This window comes from Polypterus senegalus, chromosome 6 (assembly GCF_016835505.1).
Source record: "Polypterus senegalus isolate Bchr_013 chromosome 6, ASM1683550v1, whole genome shotgun sequence".
NCBI lineage: Eukaryota > Metazoa > Chordata > Cladistia > Polypteriformes > Polypteridae > Polypterus > Polypterus senegalus.
Window position 1 is genome coordinate 25,657,468 of NC_053159.1, and position 19,272 is coordinate 25,676,739.

The following is a 19,272-nucleotide window of genomic DNA, read 5'->3' on the forward strand; positions in this document are numbered from 1 at the left end:
GTGTCATGTAACACCAATTTATCAGTTCCTGTGTTGTATTTATGTTTTCAATTTCTACAAATTTTAAAACCACTTAAGAACTTTTTTTTCAGATTTTTCATTATTTAGTTTTGTTTCTGTGTTGCATTACTTGTGTCATATCTTTGATGATCCCATCTGCGTGATACTTTTGCTTAGAAAAAAGTTGAAAACCCAAAAGGTGGAAAGGTCTGACTCCACTAAAAATGGTTATTTTTGACTGGTCAGTGTGTACAAATTTGCCTTGCTTGGAGTTTATTTGATTATGACATCTGAAAGCCTTACTCTCGAAAAGGAGGACAACTTAACATATTAAGTGAACAGATACTTGCAAGAGCCATACCCACCAGATAACTCTGAAAGACTTCCAAGGAATTATTCTGCTTAGGAACCATACTGACATAACAAGGTAGGCCAAGTGGCTTCCCGATTCCCTGAATGAGCCAGCGTGAGTCACTTAACAGGCCAGTACTCCAATTTCACAAATAAGGAACCAACTGTACTTTGTCCTCAACTTTCTGTAGACAAAAGCATCTAATAAATAAATTCATGTCTAACTTCCTGATTTGCAGAGGCCGGTATCTACGCTCAGCTGTATATCTTGTGTGTATATTTCTTCCAACAATTCAGAAAGATCTAGAAACACTAGGACAATGCAGTTTAAGTGTGACAAGGGATACGAATTCCAAAAATGATCTAAGACACTAGCTTACACACAGTAAAGACTGAAAAGGATTTTGGGATTTGTGTCTAAATTGGCCCAGTATTAGTTTTTGGTCTTGAGGCAGACTAGTGTTCTGACCATGGATGGTTCCTACTTTGCACCACAAGCCACAAAGGCAGGTTCTGGTTCGCCATGACCCAAAGCTGAACTGAGCAGGTTTTAGAACAAAATGATAGTGATGTGACTTTCTCAACCTCCTGTACTGACACAGTTAAGACGACTAAGGCAACATTACTTCACTGTATCAAATTCATTCACCTTCTACTTGCCAGTCCATTTGTTGGTAACCGGCCAAGTCAACCACCTCTTTATACAATGTGCTAGTCTTGTGATGTACCGAGGGGCTTTCTGGTACTCTAAGGATATTCAATTAAAATGACCCCCTCAATGTGTAGTGGTACTAAAAGTAAAATGGTTGCATGTATAGACTACAGTAAGAATTCTTACTTACATGTCTGACCAACTCACAACACGTCACTACCCCCTAGCACCATGATAAACAAGAATTTATACTGGACTACCTGTCAGTGGGCAATACCCAGCGCACCATGTCGTGAGAAACACCCATGGAAACCCTTATTAATTGCTCAAAACAGCTCAGACTGAGTTCTCCCGATCTAGAGGAGCAGCACCTTTTAATGCACGCCTCTCCAACTTTGCCATCTTTAATGCACGCCTCTCCAACTTTGCCATACTCCTTGACACAAAATACAGTTAGGAAGGCCAGCAAGCCTGCCCAGTACCCTCATTTTCGGCTGCTTGCACTCATGGTCTCATTCTTACATGGAGTGCCCAAAACTTGTGATCATCTGCAAGCATGAGCAGGTAGACTGAGCAGTAAGTCAAGGGCTCTACCCGAGGGACACAAATCACAGGAAGTTCTTCTCCCACAGTGAAAACATAATAATTTAGTTTTGGATTTGTACCAAAATTTGGACTTGAGTATTGAAACCAGGTTTGGACCTCAGGACTGGCAGGTACCAAAATTCCAAAGCAAATAACGGATAATTACCCACCATACAATCACCCCGTCTTACTCCAGACTCCCTGGTGTGCCTCGCTATGCACCACTTCATTTTTGTGTGTCGAAGAAATGTTGGGGGTGCAATTTCCTCCATGAAGTTTTGATCGTGTGGAAACGTATGGTATCCAACAGGAATCATCACGTCCAGTCACGTCTTTCTCCAGCTACTCTACCGGCTGTAAAGAGGAGTGGAAAGCAGACATTTACTTCTGCTACCAACGATCTTGAATTGCTGGTAAACCTTTTCACAAAGCTCCATTTGGGCACCAACCTTCTCAAGCCTATTCTTCCATTTATTCCTGTTTGCAGGCTCCCCTTGCCAGTTGTTTCAAACCCACTAGTCTATCGTCTTCGCTTACACCGTCCTAACATTGTAACTTTGTTCTTCCTTTACTCAAAATAAAAAGTAATACTCATCAGCACAATAATTAATTTGCTAAAAGAATGTGTCCATTGTCAGACATATGTGGTGCAGCTTGCGTCACTTACAATGATATGGAAGAAATGTGTGAAAATTCGTAACATCATGCCAACCACCCCGGTAATGCTCAGAGCCAGCCTATTCTAAACACACAATGATCTATCTATCTATCTGGAATAAAAAAGTGAACTTCTGTGTCCTGGAAAATTCTACAAAGGTGCAACGACTCCGCCAACGCAGGGCCTAATAAGAGCAAGTCGACTTACGACACAGCATAAAGGGATAGAGAAGATCTGATTAAAGACAATCTGCTGCCTCTGGTCCCTTCCACAACTCACCAACTGTTGCAACATCACATTTTAAGGAAGTTAATGAATTAAATAAGGAAGAAAAGCCCACTCTGTTCTGAATCATTATAATAGCATTTATAATAAAATCCAATTTTAACATTTCATACAGGGAGTTCAAAAAAAAAAAAAAAAAAGTAACGCTTTAATTTGGGGTGCAGCTGTGTTGGAAATCTAGGAAGCACAAAGCCAAAACAAATACAGAAATGGTCAACAATTTAAAATATAAATGGTGCAGTACAGCACCTGAAAGGCGTTTGGTGTTTTAAATACTGTCCGAATCAAGAAATCTGTGAAAAAGCCTTTTTAGTTTGGATCTAGAAATGTTATGGAGTTAAGAACAGCCAGATGGGCTTCAGGTGAGAAGCAACAGGCTCACCAAACTAGATAGATAGAGAGATAGATACTTTCATTCATTCATTCATTCACTCACTCACTTGTTCCAATAGTAAATGTATCCTCTACAGAAGCTCAAGAAATATTACAACAAACAAGAAACATCCTGACTTGGCTAAATATAAGAGAGCAGCCTCAGTCCCAGTGTGGTGATTTAAACACTTTGGTACAAAGGAGTCCAAGCAGTTTCTTGATGCACAATTCAGTGTCTAAAAGTCCTCAATGCTGCTACGTCAGTGACGGTGTGCGACTTTGTTCATAATGGCCATCGGTTTGTCTTCTTTCTCTCCTCCTCTACTATGTCCAGCAGGTCAACAGCCTGTCCCATAACTAAGCCTGCCTTCTCAAACAGTTTGTTGATTTGGCGGGCCTCTCTTGAAGCAATGCTACCAGTCCAGCACAACACAGCACAGAAGTCCCAAATGTGCAAAAAGCAATGTAAGCATTTTAACAACCCACTCCACAGTGGAGCAGGCGTACACAAAATGGAATTAAACTGCTACTCCAGCTACAGCAATTCAAAGCCAGGCCTGTTCATGCATCCACCTCCTGAATCCGCTTTATCCAAACCAAACTGATAAGAGGAGGATTAAGAATGCAGCTCCAGAGGCTAAGGATCTGCACTGGCAATCAGAAGGTTGCCGGTTCGAATCCTTTAAAATGCCAAAGGGACTCCGCTCTGTTGGGCTCTTGATCAAGGCCCTTAACCTGCAATTGTGGAGCGCTTGGAGTAGTGAGAAAAGCGCTATGTAAATGCAAATAATTATTATTATTAACCTTGTGTGTTTTTTTTAACCATCCATTTGTAAAAATCCCTTCATTAAGTTAGTGTGATCAAACATTTACTTTATATTAACTAATTTGGAGAATGCCTTTATCCAAGGCGACTTACCCCATTTATGATATAATTGGTTCCATTTCTTTTTCTTTTACTAGTTGGCACAGAAGCAGGTGAAGGGACTCGTTCGCGGTCACACAGTGTTAGCAGCGGGATTTAATCCCCACAACCTCAGGGTCTAAAGTCCAAAGCCTTAACCACTACATCACACTGCCTTTAAGAAAACTGCTCATCAAAGCCAAATGGTTTTATCTTATTATGCTCATACTTTTACTATTTGAGAAAATAATATATAGATTTATAATTAAATATTAAAAAACCTTAAGCATGTAAATATTTGGATGTGTATATGTATGTGACATTTTGTTCAGTTTTATGAATTTTACCTTATATCAGTTAAAAGTCTACAAAGCAAGTTATAAATGGGCATTCACCATAAAAAAACGAATATGGGGATATTAATTTAACAATTTTTTCTTAAATAACAAAATAGTGTGCCATCCCCCCCAAAAAAATCTGCAATTAAAATGAAAGGCGAAAGGTAACATGATGCAAAAATTCATTCATCCATCCATCCATTTTAGAGTTTCCCAGTTTAGAGGCATGGCTGACCGCATCAAGAGTGAGGTGGGAACTGACTGATGGTCGCCATTGTGACTTAAATGGCACTACACGATAACAAAGCACAAAATATTCCTTCTTATTACAGGCTGGATGCACATTTATTGCTTCACTTATCCATCCATTAAGATAAGGATGGACCACTGGCTCATTAAACGGTGTTAGGTGAAAACTAGAAGAAGCTGTGAAATCCTGGCGCTCAAGGGAGTACCGTGTCACCATTTTAGAAACACCAGAGTGAGATCACTTCATCACTTAACCAACAACTCAGTGCACCGAATGGCTCCCCTCGCCGTTTTATTAGGACAGCTAAACTTTCTTTTAGCTGATGGAAAAATCAGCAGACAGTACTGCACTCTGTAAGCGTGAGTGTCAAGGAAAGTTGAACTTCAGTTTTGCCAAATAGGTGGTTTCTTTTATCTACATTTTCTTTTAATCCTCAAGTGAAATTATTAAAGATTTGCTTTCTCCAGGTTATGCGTATAGTCAACGTCAATGGGTTATTTTTTTGCCCATGCTGGACGCTCACACGGTTGTCCACATTTACACTTGTACTGAGCGGAGCTGCTTACTGTAGTGAAATGCGTTGTAACCTTTCAAGTGATTTTCTAGACACTTCTCACTTAAGACAGAATGCGGATCACCGGGGCTCTTGAGAATGCTGCTGGTCTTTGGTCTCTTCACGGCTTGCAAGTTCAGTTTAAAAAGAATTTCAACATCTTCTTTCTTTTTTTAAAATGTGGAGAAGAGCATAAGCAACAGAGTTTATAAATTTCGGGCGATTTTATAATTCTGAGGATACGCAAAACTACATTTGGCAATACAAAAAAAAACGAGGTCACAAGAGAACTTAAGTTGATTAGTAAAGTTCATGCAAGTGTAATGCGGAGTTTTTAAAATTACTGATGTGTGCCGAGTAAACACAAAAAAGACAATAATACAAACATTCAAGATTACTAGAATATTTAAACAATCCAACCCGTGTAATTGTGTTTGATGGACTCCAATAATAAGACAAACGATTTTTAAAACGTTTTATGAACTTGAAACATTGCTCCAGTCTACCTCTCCCCTTTCTGTTCCATACAACTTAAGGAGGCAGCCGTGCCAGTGTTAAAGGTAATAACCATTTTATTGCCATGTTTTTGAAGGGCGTACATCAGGTGTCTAATTAAGAATTAATGGAAAATAAAAGGATGCAAAAAATGTTATATATATATATAAAAAGATATCTGAAGGGAGGGGGACGTTCGCTACCTAAGGTGGCTTTGTCGGAAAACTACAAGTTCATAGCCCTCTCCTTAGGAAGTTCCTTCTCTTCTACGACCTGTTGGCAAAGCCTGAAGTGTCTACCAGTACCCTGAGCAGGCTGGCATCAGTACTTTATACACAATGAACATTCAAGAGGACAGCTCGTGCATCACTAGAAAACAGTCATTTAGGTGTGAAACAACGTGCGTGCCCCCTCGAAAAGGTCCTCACTGTCTAACTAGAAGATTAGGAAACAAGACAGACTGGCATTGTACTCACTGTGCCATGGTGACTGCCCGTTTGTGACTTTCCCAGTTGCTCTTCCAGCACTTCCTAGTCCAGCGACTGCGCACGCCGTCGCGCAGTGGAGTGATGCCTCGAAAACGAAGCCCCGCCCCTAAGCGCATTATTATTGGCGAAGCCCGGCACATCCCTGCAGGACAGAGAATCGGATTGGTCGAATAAAGATTAACTACCCAAAAGGTGTTTATCAGACTGACAGCAGGTTTAATAAATAGAATTTCGGCTGATCGATGAGCGTCTGCAGATAAGGGAATTCACGCTTGTGGGACCTCCGGATTGGCCGATTTCTTGTGTTTTATCTTTGTTAGCAGCTGATAATGTCTTTACCTTCGGTAACTCATGTTAACCGAGATTTGGAGAGAAGGCTCGTTTTCACCCTGCTGGTTACCCAGTCTGACATCACTGCACGTACCCTTTTCAAATCCAAAACCAGTTCAGGGTCACAAGTGGCAGTGCGGAAATCGAGAACCGGCCAGTCCAACGCATAGCACAAGTACACAGGCTCAATTCACGTCGAACGTGTAAACTCCACAGAGGACTGCCACCGTGCCAGCCCATTTATTTATCTGTACTTGATTTTCATCACAATGGCCATGCTAAAGCCATCCTCTTATTCTGACGGTCATTTTTACTAAAAAACTGTTTTCAGGGTAGCGCAACAGTAACGCCTGCTTCTGCATATCTCATGAGGACATGAGATCCCCAGCACGTCGAGGTGGGCTTTCCTCCCACTACAAAAACAGATGCGTGTTTGGTTATTGAGTGACCCGTAACATCAGAGAATGGCAGAGAGTATAAAGTGATTGTGTGGTAAATATATAGACAGATTATTTCACATTAGTAGTAGTAGAGGGAATAGTATTTTCAGTCATCATTTCGTTCTCCAGTGCAGTGTGTCTTCGTTTTTTTTGTTTCATCAATAATGGAATTGAGAAACTGGCTTCTTCAAGTGGGACTTCGTGAGCCAGAACTGTGCTTATCTTGTAAAGACTGATGGCCACGCTTTATGCGTAATGTGTCCCTGTCAGCACGTTGCGTAAGATTTATGTGTGGTAACCCTGAAAAGAGGACAGAGAAAGAGAGAGCGGTTAGGAGCATGCGCTGATACAGCGCGTGGCCTCACCCACGACATGACAAACCACCTCAAGATCCCGGATTTAAGTTCAAGTGTAGACATGCAACGGGTGACACCTCTGACACTAGTTCAGATGGAATGGAACAGTGTTAGGTTTTATTTTATGGTGGCTGGATTGCCAATACTGCCACCAATCCCCAAGTTGGCTACTTGCAGGGCTGAATGCAGGTTAACGTCATACCCAGGACGTAGCAATTGTAGGTTAAGGGCCCTGCTCAAGGGAATCACTTCTGGCTTTTACGGGATTTGAACTAGCAGCCTTTCGATTGCCAGTGCAGATCCCTATTCTCAGCGGCCTGTAGAGGGTGGCCGGTAATTCCTTCTGCAACTCACTGTCGCCCCTTCCACGATTTGACTTCAGCGTTGCTAGACTTGACAGGCACTTGCCAGCCCAATCCTATAAAATCTAACCCACTGTCAATGAGTCCATTTCAAGGAATCAAATTACCAACATCCCCCCAGCATTACTCCTCTGATTGGCCAATTGGTCCTTAATTTGCATGAGTGGGTGGGCCAGAGAGTTGCATTTTGAGAGTGTGTTTGGCAAATGGCTAAGGTCCGCGGGCACAGCTCATAAAGTCAAGTCTTTAAATGTATTTCTTTAAATAAATATAATGAAAGGTAGAAAAAATATAACAGGCGCTTTTTTCTTTTCATTTAGCATAACAGTGAGTGAAGGGCTTTGACACCGTGCATCTTCAAAGGAAAAGAAAAAGGGTACAAAGTTATTTTAATGATAAAAAGCAAAGAAGGTAAGAGATGCCACGTTTCAGCTGTTTAACCTCCAATAGGCGTATCTTCAAAACCCCATGTCATGGGTTAGATAGATAGATAGATAGATATATAGATAGATCAGTGGCGTAGCGAGGGGGGTGCCGAGGGGGCCATGGCCCCGGGCGGCGTATCAAAAGGGGCGGCGGCAATCACCATGATATTTAAATTTAAAAAAATATAGGTATATTTGAAACTGCAAATCGCGCCCGCGCTGATTCAAGCCAAGCAGACAGCGCGGGTGCGGAAAGGGTGGCAGGTGAAGCAGGTGGTGCAATAGAAATTTTCTCAGACGTTTTTACAGCGCATTGTAGAGTCAATCTACGACAGTATCTAGTGACGATAAAACCTACCTAAGTGAATTTTCAATAGACAGAGTATCTGCTGAAATTCGAGAAAGATTCCAACAGTTGCAAAATCTAGCGCAAAAATATGATTTTTTAAGACCTGAAGTGATATTGAGCAGGGACGAGCTTAACTTAGACCAAGCTCCTCAAGACATTAATAAAGAAGAATTTCTACTTGAGCGCGTACGTCTACAAGCTTTTGTAGCTGCAACAGACCCAGACTGTAAAAAGAACTCATTAGGTCCGGCTCTCTGAGTTTATTAAAATATATTATTGAGTCCAAACTTGAAGATGGTTTACCAAACATTGTCATAATGTTGAGAATTTTTTTAACATCTGCCATCAGTAATGCTAGTTGCGAGAGAAGCTTCTCTAAGCTCAAATTAATCAAAAATTATCTCAGATCAACTATGTCCACGTTAAGGCTAACAAATTTAGCTATTCTGGCAATTGAACATGACATACATATTGATATTGACAATTGTATAAAAGATTTTGCTATTAAAAAAATACGAAAAGTAAATTTTTAATCAATAAAAAATTTAATGCAGCTTTTTTTATTTTGTCTATTTTTTTTAAGAATAACTAAATAGAGGGGCGGCAAATTTCCGGTCGGCCCCAGGCGACGAAAGCCCACGCTACGCCACTGAGATAGATAGATACTTTATTAATCCCAAGGGGAAATTCACAATTCACAGGTTCTTAAAAAAATTATAGCGTAAGGGCAGCTTAAAAATAGAGACATTTCCCCCCAAAAATAGCCCAGCGCTTGAGGTAGACAGTCCCCTGATATTTGGCATATACCATCTCATAACTATCGCCACCCCTCTGAGCGATCTTACAACAGTAAAGAACATATCCAAGTGCGAACAGCAGGAGAAGGACTGCTGGTTAGATGATAAACATGGTAAAAACTTGTCGGAGGGGGGCTGAAAAAGAGCCCAAAATAACGCAACATGTGAAAGCCAGTTTTTCCCACACACAATTGGGCAAGTGTGGACCTTCTTGCCTTCTTTCTTGTCCATCATAATAGAAGGTATCGGTCTGTGCATCTGCCCAGTCGTTATGCCTCTGTCATTCTAAACATTTTTAATAATAAAATGCATTGATGCGTCATCTACTGGAATAGCAAATGCACAAACGTTAACACTGCTGTTACGAATCCCTTACCAAATGGCATATAACAGAGACATGCATTGCATTTATCATTCCAACAGATGGCGATTCATAAACATTTGTAGTCAGTCAGTCATTTTCTAAAATGCTTAGTCCTGAACAGAGTTGTGAGGGGTGCTGGAGCCTATACCAGTAGTATGGAACGCAAGGCAGGAACAAGTCCTTTGCAGGGCAAAGACACACACCAGGGTCCAGTTATGATTGTCGATCCACAGAACCTGCATGTCTTTGGACTGACGGAGAAACCTGGAGCACCCGGAGGAAACCCTCACAGATATGTGGAGAACATGCTAACCCTCCTTACTGCAAGGGAGCAGCGCTATCACTGTGCCACCTCCATGCTGCCCAACATTTGTAGTAATGCATCTTATTACTATAAACGTTTATAAAATTACAAATGCAAAGCATTACAAAGTGCAATCCAATACATGGTGCACTGCAAATGTTACATTGATTGCATGGATTTCAATCCCTGTTAGGATAGCACAGCCATTATGTGTATAACGGTTTAAAGCAGTGTTTCCCAAACCCCGGTCCTGATGAACCCCTGTGGCTGCAGGTTTTTATTCCAACCAGATTCTGTTTTTAATTTGACTCCTGGGCTAATTGTAGGAATGAAGCTGGACAGTTTGACATCCGTGGCAGAGTGACAGGCGCTGAGCAGGCTCCTATCAATCATGGAGAATCCACTGAACAGGATCATCTCCAGACAGAGGAGCAGCTTCAGCGACAGACTGCTGTCACCATCCTGCTCCACTGACAGACTGAGGAGATCGTTCCTCCCGCACACTGTGCGACTCTTCAGTTCCACCCGGGGGAGTAAACGTTAACCTTATACAAAGTCATTGTCTGTTTTTACATGCATTGTTATCACTCTTTAATTTAATATTGTTTTTTATCAGTATGCTGCTGCTAGAGTATGTGAATTTCCCCTTGGGATTAATAAAGTATCTATCTATCTATCATATAGTGCCTTTCATATCTATCTATCTATCTATCTATTATATAGTGCCATTCATATCTATCTATCTATCTATTATATAGTGCCTTTCATATCTATCTATCTATCTATTAAGTGAACTGATTTTTCCAAAGTTCTGTGTTTAGGGAACAATATAGAAATTAGAAAACTAAGTTTGCTAAAAAAAATAAAAAATTAAATGTACCAAGCAGTTATATAGGAATAATGTATTTTTGTTCTTTTTAACAGTATTTTCATTCTACTTTTCTAGGTATTCTAATTGTTTAATTAATCCAATTTTTACTAATTAGTGGGTCTGACTCTAAAGTAGTTGCAGCCTTTGATTATTCCGTGTCGTTTGCCTGGGTGTCTGATCTGCTCATTTTAAATTGTCATTAATAAGATACAACAAAGGGGGGGACTGCACAGAGAAAGGGCAAAGTATAATGAAATCCACAAAAGAGAGTTAAACATTATAACAAAAGCAGAAATATTTGTAAATATCTTATAAATGTAAAAATCATGCTGCTAAGCTTTTCTGAATGTCGAATAAAAGAAAAAAAAAACAGCTAATTAAATGAGATCCGTGTTATCAGGTGATGTCACTGATTGGGAATCGGGTTGGAACAAAAACCAGCAGCCACAGTGGGACCCCAGGACTGAGTTGATTTAAAGTAAGAAGGCAAATATTTATATATTTTTTTAAATGTGGATCGTTTTTTTAGTGTTGGCTGAAATGCAAGCATTGAATCTGTCACCTAAGCTACTACTCTGATAACAATTAAGAAATAGTTCTTTTTGTGTATGATTGGAATCCATAATTGTGGTAACTCTTTGCTGGGTTGGAACCATGAGCATTACTTCCTTGTACACTATGTGGACAGCTCTTAAAATGGCCGAGGTCAGGTGCTTGATTGGTAGCAGAAGATCTCCAGGTTTTTGGTGCATTAACAGTCAAATGCTGCCTCACGGACAGAACAATTGCAGGTTAAGGGCCCAACAACGTGGAATCACTTCTGGCATTTACAAGATTCAAGCGAGCAATCTTCTGTTTGCCAGTGCAGATCCGTAGCCTCAGGGCCACCACTCCGCCCAAGAAACTGCTCAGAGGAGCCAACATAAATGCAGAAATGTTAGAGCTATAAAGTTTGTCCAAGCATTGTAACTAATCCGGCAGTCGTAGAAGAGTGTGGGAGAGGTGGAACACCTAAAAAATGTCAACTGACATCAAGGAAGACAATTCTATTCTTTGTTCCAAGGATATCAAAAATCAACCTTTTTGTCTCAATCCAAAGCAGAGTGTAAAACAGCAGATTATTCAGGGACCACCAATCTTGTGAAGCACCGAGGTCACCACATCATTTTGTTGGGATATAAAGGCCTGCAAAGACTTGTGAAGGTAGAACAGAAATGCCAGTGTGGCAAAGGATGAAGAAAACCTCCAGACAAAGCAGGGAGGTGGTAACCAAAGACCTCCAAGGTTACCCTGATGTGCATCTAATAACAAAGAAGTCAACACCCTGCTGGGGAGGCAGCCCAGATGACCATCTGAAGGAAAGCATCTCTCAGCATAAGCTGCCATTGCACTCCAGGACCTGAGTGGAGAAGAAGTATCGGGATGGGAACAGATGGACAAAGAGAAGACACAGAATGGACATACAGTACACACTGAGGGCCACTTTATTTAGCACATGCAGGGCTCCTTCATATCTGCAGCAATTAGCCTGCATAACGCCTCCTTTTAACAGCTCTTGTATCTTTACCCAAGTCGGACGTTTTTTCTCCTTTTTGTAATTCTGTATTTGAGGAGGGTTGTTATTGTTGTTTGTTATAACAGTTCCATGTTTCCTGAGCTTATTTAAAAGCTAAATTTCTCCCTTGGGAGAAATCAGGGACAATCTATCTATGCATTATATAGTGCCTTTTTTATCTATTAACCTATAATAAAGTTCCACTAACATCTATCCATGAAGTAGTGCATCTTACATACAGCACCTTTTATTTTCTATAGTTATATAGTGCCTTTCATCTCTCTCCATCAACCTATCATAGGGTGCTTTCACACCTATAGTTCGATTGCTTTAGTCCGCACCAGTCAGAAAAATGTTACAATGTAGTAAACAGACGTGGGTACGGTTTGCTTTCACATATGCTGAGTTCTAAACGAACCAAAATAGACCGCGAAGCCCATCGGCACCAGGGAAACTTGTCTTTCTCTTTTCCAGAACTTCCCGTCTTGCTAAGTGCATCACGCACTTCTATATACTTCGCCCAAAGTTTTTTTTGTCTTAATACGCCATTGTCCAACTGTCCGAGGATAGCCTTTCTCCCTTAGCTGCTTACTGAACAGCGCGTAAATGCAGCTGGTTTTATGTGTGGTGGACAGTTGCTTTTGGATATGCTCATCCGACCATATATCTATGAGGCACTTCATTTCTTCGGCACTCCACGTTTCTCCGCGGTTTGATTTCATCGCGAGTCGATAGCTTGAAAAATTTAATAAGAGTCAACAGGAAGTGAAAAGAATTTTCCCACAACCCCGTATCTCTTATACCCAAAGTGCATTAAACTATACCATTTCGTCAGATTTGGTTTGGTTGCTTTCACACCAGACGAACCGTACCAAAGTAGAGTGGATAAAGCGGTCCGAGACCATCCCTTCAGGCAGGTCTCGGATCGATTGATTTGGTGCGCACCAAAGTACCGAGATTGCATTCACATCAACGCAAACGAACCGAACCAAGAGACCAAACACGTTTGGTGCGCACCAAATGCGGTAGGTGTGAAAGCACCCAATAGTATACAGTACATTTCTTATCTGTAATGTACTGCCTTTCTCATTTATCTATCTATCTATCCATTTATTATATAGTAGGTTTCTTATCTATCATATAATGCCTTTTTATAATATAGAGCCTTTCACATTTATCTATTGATCATATAGTGCCTTTGACAACTTTCTGCTATTTAGGGTCTTTAACAACTATCTATATCGCACAGCACTTTTATATTTGATCTATTATACAGTACTTCTGATATCTTTTTATTACATTAATCTATCATATAGCACCTTTCTTATCCACCTATCAAACCCTCCCACCCATCCGTTATCCAACCCGCTATATCCAAACTACAGGGTCACGGGGGTCTGCTGGAGCCAATCCCAGCCAACACTGGGCACCAGGCAGGAAACAAACCCCGGGCAGGGCGCCAGCCCACCACAGCACCTATCAAACCATTTCTTAAATCCATTGTAGCCAGCAATCCCAGCAAGCACAGGGCACAAGGCAAAGACAAAACACCGGGCAGGGTGCCAGTCCATTTAAATGTGAACAGACATACTTGGGCCAATCTGACAATGCCAGTCCACCTAACCTGCACGTGTATGGATGGTGGACTGTGTATATGCATGTGTGTGTTTTTTTTTTCTTTTTATGTTTAAACACATTTGATTGTTTATCCTGATTTCTTTTATTGATACCACACATGTGCAGCACGACAGGAGCTTTAAAGGAATATGCTGAACTGATATTAATTTATTTATTGTACCCAGAATCAGGCCCGTTCACAGCAGCGTTCTATCAAATCCAAATGCTGACGCTCACACACCCGTACAAAAGGAGACACAAAGAGGCACCAGGATATCCACGTCTCTGCTCTTCTAATGCACACTGTCTGTACCTTTATTTTCTTTTTAATTTTTTTTTTCTTTTTAATCTGGCTTACTTAACAGTTCAGTGGTGCAAGATTACCATACACAGAATTAGATAGATCTGCATTACACATCTATGCTATACAGCAAATGGATTATAATTAGTACAAATACATGAAACATATTTACAGTTTAATTCAAGCTCCATACAACACTCATATTTACAAAATAAATGTATGAAAATGAAGCAAATCTGAAAAATAATGTACAGCATTGATGATACAACTGAAAATAGTCAAAGGAAATGCCAACCATAAATTTCAGGGTGAGTTTTTTTTTTTTTTGTTTATTTCCAGGTGCAAAGAATGGAAAAAATATATAGAATGTTATATTATGTTTTTATTTTTTTTTGTTATAGTGATGTTGGCTACTAAATGGGGCAGCAGGATGCCACAACCCTCTGGTCACCGAACGGCGTCGCACCTTAAACGCCATTACTAATGATTTGAAACCTGAAAAAAGCCGACCTAAAATAAACGGCTAAAATACTGTAAATTATATCCTGAAGAACCAAGTGAGGTCAAGGAGGAGAACTGAGCTCCTGCTAAAGAGTACAAGAGTGGTCTGCTCCTACCCAAAAAAAATGAAAAATAAAAATTGGTTGTGCAGAACTTCATTGCTCATATTTTCTTTTTAGAACTGAGTAGTCCGTTTTGACTCGATAGCAGCAATGGCTAAAGTTAGGCCAAAACTCCCAAAACTAATAAGAAGCCCCTTCCTGTTTCTTTGTATTTGGATTCAGAGTCTGCTGCTGGCCATCTCTGACTGTTGCTGAATGTTTTTGGAAGTGAAGTCACTGAAACAGGTTGACATTTTCTTTTTTGGAGGAAGCATAAAATATTCATACAGGATTTATAATTCAAAAGGAGTACAAAGGTGTTGGCAGGGAGAAGAGGGGCACATGACAAGACGCACACCTGCATCATCACACTGACATTACATTCAGCAGCTTTGACCTCAGGAGTGAAGCCCCCATGTTGGTTGTATTTTTAAAGATGTCCCTTGTTTTCTTTATCAGACTGCTTCATGTTGTTCAAGTATTTGTTTAAGCAGAGTTAGAGGAATGACTGCAACTGAAAATGTTGTCCCTTTCTACCTACATGCATACCATGTGCAAAAAAATGCAAACTACTATGTACAAAAAATAAACTAAATAAATACAGTTAATAAAAAAAAAAAAAAAGTGTCTCACATTTCATGTTAGTAAATGCCAGCAGTCACAAATAAAACTCATTTCTGAGATGCACCATGATGACAGGGTCAAGCTGCTTGGGAAACAGGCTCCACACCCTTAAAGACAATATTTCTTTCTACTAGCATGACACATCAATCATGAAATACATTTCCAGTTAAATATTATCAAGTATTGTTAATAACAACAAAAATAAGTTTGCAAAACATTTAAGCAGAAGTGAAACGTAATGAATATCTGCCATTTTCCCTGTAAATGTGATTGAGGTCTGTAGGCTGGCAAACCTTAGGCTCATACCACCATACAGAAGACATCTGGCAACAACATACCAGAGAAATCCCTTCACACCAGAAACTTCATTTCAGGCCTAAGCCACAATGCCCATAATCATTCAAATAAAAAAAAAAATAAATTAAAAATGCCTGCAATGGCTGCCTGCTAGTTCCTCTTCACCACATAAATCACCCTTCATCAAAAACATCAACACCATTCATGATTTTCCAGGGCAGTGTGTGTGCCTAAGTGCGCATGCGCTTCTGGCTGGCTGACCAGTGTCACGTGGCGCGAGACTGGCATGCACACTAGCAGCTCACTTCCCATACAATCATATCACAAAGCATGTCACATTCTACTGCAGGGCACCCAGTAATAAAAATATACTTCTTATATACAGAAGGGATCAATGCCTTTAAAATATATTATGCATATGGCTCCCTTATGGTTCAAACTTAACTTGAGCTGTGGATGTTTGTGCAAATCAAATCAAGCAAATCAAAACAAAATCCTCCTTCCATTGCGTTTCTGTGTAGTTAACATTGTTAGTGTGTTTCAAGCTGCACTGCCAATCAGTGACACTGCCAGGTCTTCATCCCTTGCCACACCAAATCTTTAGACATTTTTAAATACCATGTCTAACTGTCTAATGTCTCATATTGGCCCCCATACCACAAAAAAAAAAAAATAAATAAAATAGAGATGCCATTAATTAAAGCCCCAAAGAAGTGGCAACGAAAAAATTGTTCCAAATGCTGTCATGATCGTTAATTATCTTTTTGAAGGATAATACAAAAATAATCTTAGTGACTGTATAAAATAGAAAATAAAAGAAATGCCAGATCAGACAGCTGCTGATGGGTGGGTTTTTCAGTCTCTTCGTTGTGATGGCTGCAGAGAGCCCATTAATCTTGGGGACACAACGGTAAGCAAATCTGGAAGTGCATGTGGCTGCGACTTTTGATTTAGGGTCACCGCCACTGGAATGAAAGAGCTACTTTGGCCAGTCTAGCACGTTTATACACCTGAACCTGATATTTCAGAAACAAAATTCAAACGAATACAAAGTAAAGAGTCCGAGCCATGTTTCTGCATACTGTTGAACATGATGCAGAGGTTAAAGATACAGAGAACATTCCTTGCTTTCTTCTTTTATGTGTATGTATGCATGCATGTTTATATATGTATGAAAATCTACTGTTCATGAACATGTATGTGCACAAGTAACAGTGCGTTGTGTGTGCATTTCTGCTGTATGTACTTTATGTCACTGTGTGTATTTGTGGCAGGTTCATGATTTTGATTATTATGCCGCTTTAAAAGTCACAGCTCAGTGCTGGGAAACTCTGGGTGCTCAACTACTGTATTTAGCAAAGTGGGTAAAGAACCCAAGGTGTGAACCACAGCACAGTGTGGTCAGGCTCCATTAAGTACTGGACGTAACTCTGGAGGACAATTCCGTTACTCATTTGGGGAAGTCAGCAGGAAATGCTAAGTGCTCTCTCATTGTGTTGGCTGTCTATCAGCCATTTTGGTATTTTTCAATCTAGCTGAATAAAATTATACTGCCCCTGTAGAGTGCCACGGATGTCTCAGAATTATGTTCCTGCAGTGGAGGAAGAAAAAAAAAATCCTGTATTTTTTTTCTCTTGATTTAAAGAAGAACATTCTGCAAATCATGAAACATGACTACATTAACCTGAAACAGATGCACCATGAAAGACATCAACCTGACTCAGAGATGCTGTTTGTTGTCTTTCAGAATGTTCCCATAACCCTACCAATGGGGACAATAGTGAGCTAGAAATATGAACAGCACATTTTCCAAACATAAATCTAAATAAATCATAGGAGCCTGCATTCAGTCTCCAACAGCAGTTTACATTAACTTTGAAACAACTTTACATTTTAGTGTGGGTTCTGCACTCCCAACGTAGGCAGATGGCATCCATGTATCAGTCACAGTGAGTGCATGAATCTCTGTGCATCTTAAGATAGCCAAATGCCATCATATGGGCACAAACAAGAATATTTCAGACTGACAAAAAATTGCAAAGACAACCCTACAGACACAAAAACTGAGAATTGAGAAGGAAGCGTGCACACACAACTAGACTGTATTACAACATGCTACTAGAAGGGATTAGGAATGGTCAAAAATAAGAACCAGAAGTGAAAAGAGGAGTAAAACAAACAAACAAAGTGCTTTAAATGAGAGAGAGAGAGAGAGAGAGAGAGAGCCACAGGTCTACATACAAGAGAAAACCATCAAGATCACAAAGATTAGTTAAGTGTTAACACTCAATATCTTCAAAAAAGGCCATCATTAGGAAGCCCCCTGCCCCCCTATATATTCAGCCCCTTTAGGGGTGCTGTTCAGTTCTTCAGCTGACCTGAACGTCTTCTAGCAAGTTTCGACCTAGAAAAGAAAAAAAAAAATAGTGAGCATAGGAGTTTGATAACTTAAAAGATAGAGTTGATGCATGTTTCAGGAGACAGCAGAGGAGCCATACGTAGAAAGACACTTTTCTTAATTCTTTCTGTTTAAATGTCAGTTCCTGTTGTTTATTAAATGAATATGAAAGTAAGGAGACCTCGGTTTGCTTCCCAGGTCCTCCCTGCGTGGAGTTTGCATGTTCTCCCCGTGTCTGCGTGGGTTTCCTCCGGGTGCTCTGGTTTCCTCCCACAGTCCAAAGATATGTAGGTTAGGTGCATTGGTGATCCTAAATTGTCCCTAGTGTGTGCTTGGTGTGTGGGTGTGTGCCCTGCATTGGGCTGGCGCCCTGCCAGGGATTTGTTCCTGCCTTGCGCCCTATGTTGGCTGGGACTGGCTCCAGCAGACCCCCGTGACCCTGTGTTAGGATATAGAGGGTTGGACAATGACTGACTGACTAACTTTTGGATTCTGGCCTGCTGGTCACACTGTTTTATTTCAATCATCTATTTATGTGATTTCCTCTCATATCTTAAGTATATATATTTTATATATATATATATCCTAACTACAGGGTCACGGGGGTCTGCTGGAGCCAATCCCAGCCAACAAAGGGAACAAGGCAGGAAACAAACCCCGGGCGGGGCGCCAGCCCACCGCAGGGCTATATATATATATATATATATATATATATATATATATATATATATATAGCACACATGGAACATTTCTGATGATTTGAAAGTAGTGGCACAGCTACTAATAATGCGGCTGGCTTGTACATACCAAATACCGCTGTCTCTTTTGCAAATGGGACAGCCATGCTAAAGAGTCTTACTACTTTTAAAAGAGCTGACTGTTATGTAAGCATTTGGTTCCAGTGCAGAAAAGTGTGGCAAGTAAACAACCTTTCCACCTCATAAAGATAATTTTGCCTACTCTTCATAAAACTTGGCTTGATGGAAAATTTTGTGAAAGTGATGAACAAGGAAGGTGAAGGACGTTTTCACAAAAAGCTGATACCAAAATGAAGGAAAGCATTTTTGTTGGTCTGCAAACCAAATACGTTATCAGTGACAAGCAGTTTGAGAATCTGCTAGTGGGACTACAGCAAATTGCATGCAAGGCATTCAAGGATGTTTTTGAGAATTTTCTTGGCAATTCCAAAGCATCAACTATGTCAGAGCTGATTGACCACAAGCTTTAAGCATACAGAATCATGAAGTGGAAAATGTTGCTAAAGATTCATCTTCTGCTTTCCCTGCTAATTTTGGTGCAGTCAGTGACAAACGGGAAAGGTTCCACCAGGACACTGCAATGATGGAAAG

General features: G+C 40.4%; 2 protein-coding genes across 19 annotated transcripts in view; both read right to left on the reverse strand.

Moving 5' to 3' along the window:
• pgd (phosphogluconate dehydrogenase) overlaps nucleotides 1-6,025 on the reverse strand; it is a 41,000-nt gene extending 34,975 nt beyond the window's left edge. The window contains exon 1 of the mRNA XM_039755640.1: nucleotides 5,920-6,025. Coding sequence (XP_039611574.1) covers nucleotides 5,920-5,927 — 8 coding nt within the window. The 5' untranslated portion in view covers nucleotides 5,928-6,025. The remainder of the gene's footprint in view (nucleotides 1-5,919) is intronic.
• Nucleotides 6,026-13,977: 7,952 nt separating this feature from the next.
• The window catches only part of kif1b (kinesin family member 1B), a 175,266-nt gene continuing 169,971 nt past the window's right edge, over nucleotides 13,978-19,272 (reverse strand). For all 18 annotated transcript variants that reach the window (XM_039755637.1, XM_039755631.1, XM_039755630.1 and 15 more), the window contains one exon: nucleotides 13,978-17,929. In XM_039755637.1, coding sequence (XP_039611571.1) covers nucleotides 17,887-17,929 — 43 coding nt within the window. In that variant the 3' untranslated portion in view covers nucleotides 13,978-17,886. The remainder of the gene's footprint in view (nucleotides 17,930-19,272) is intronic.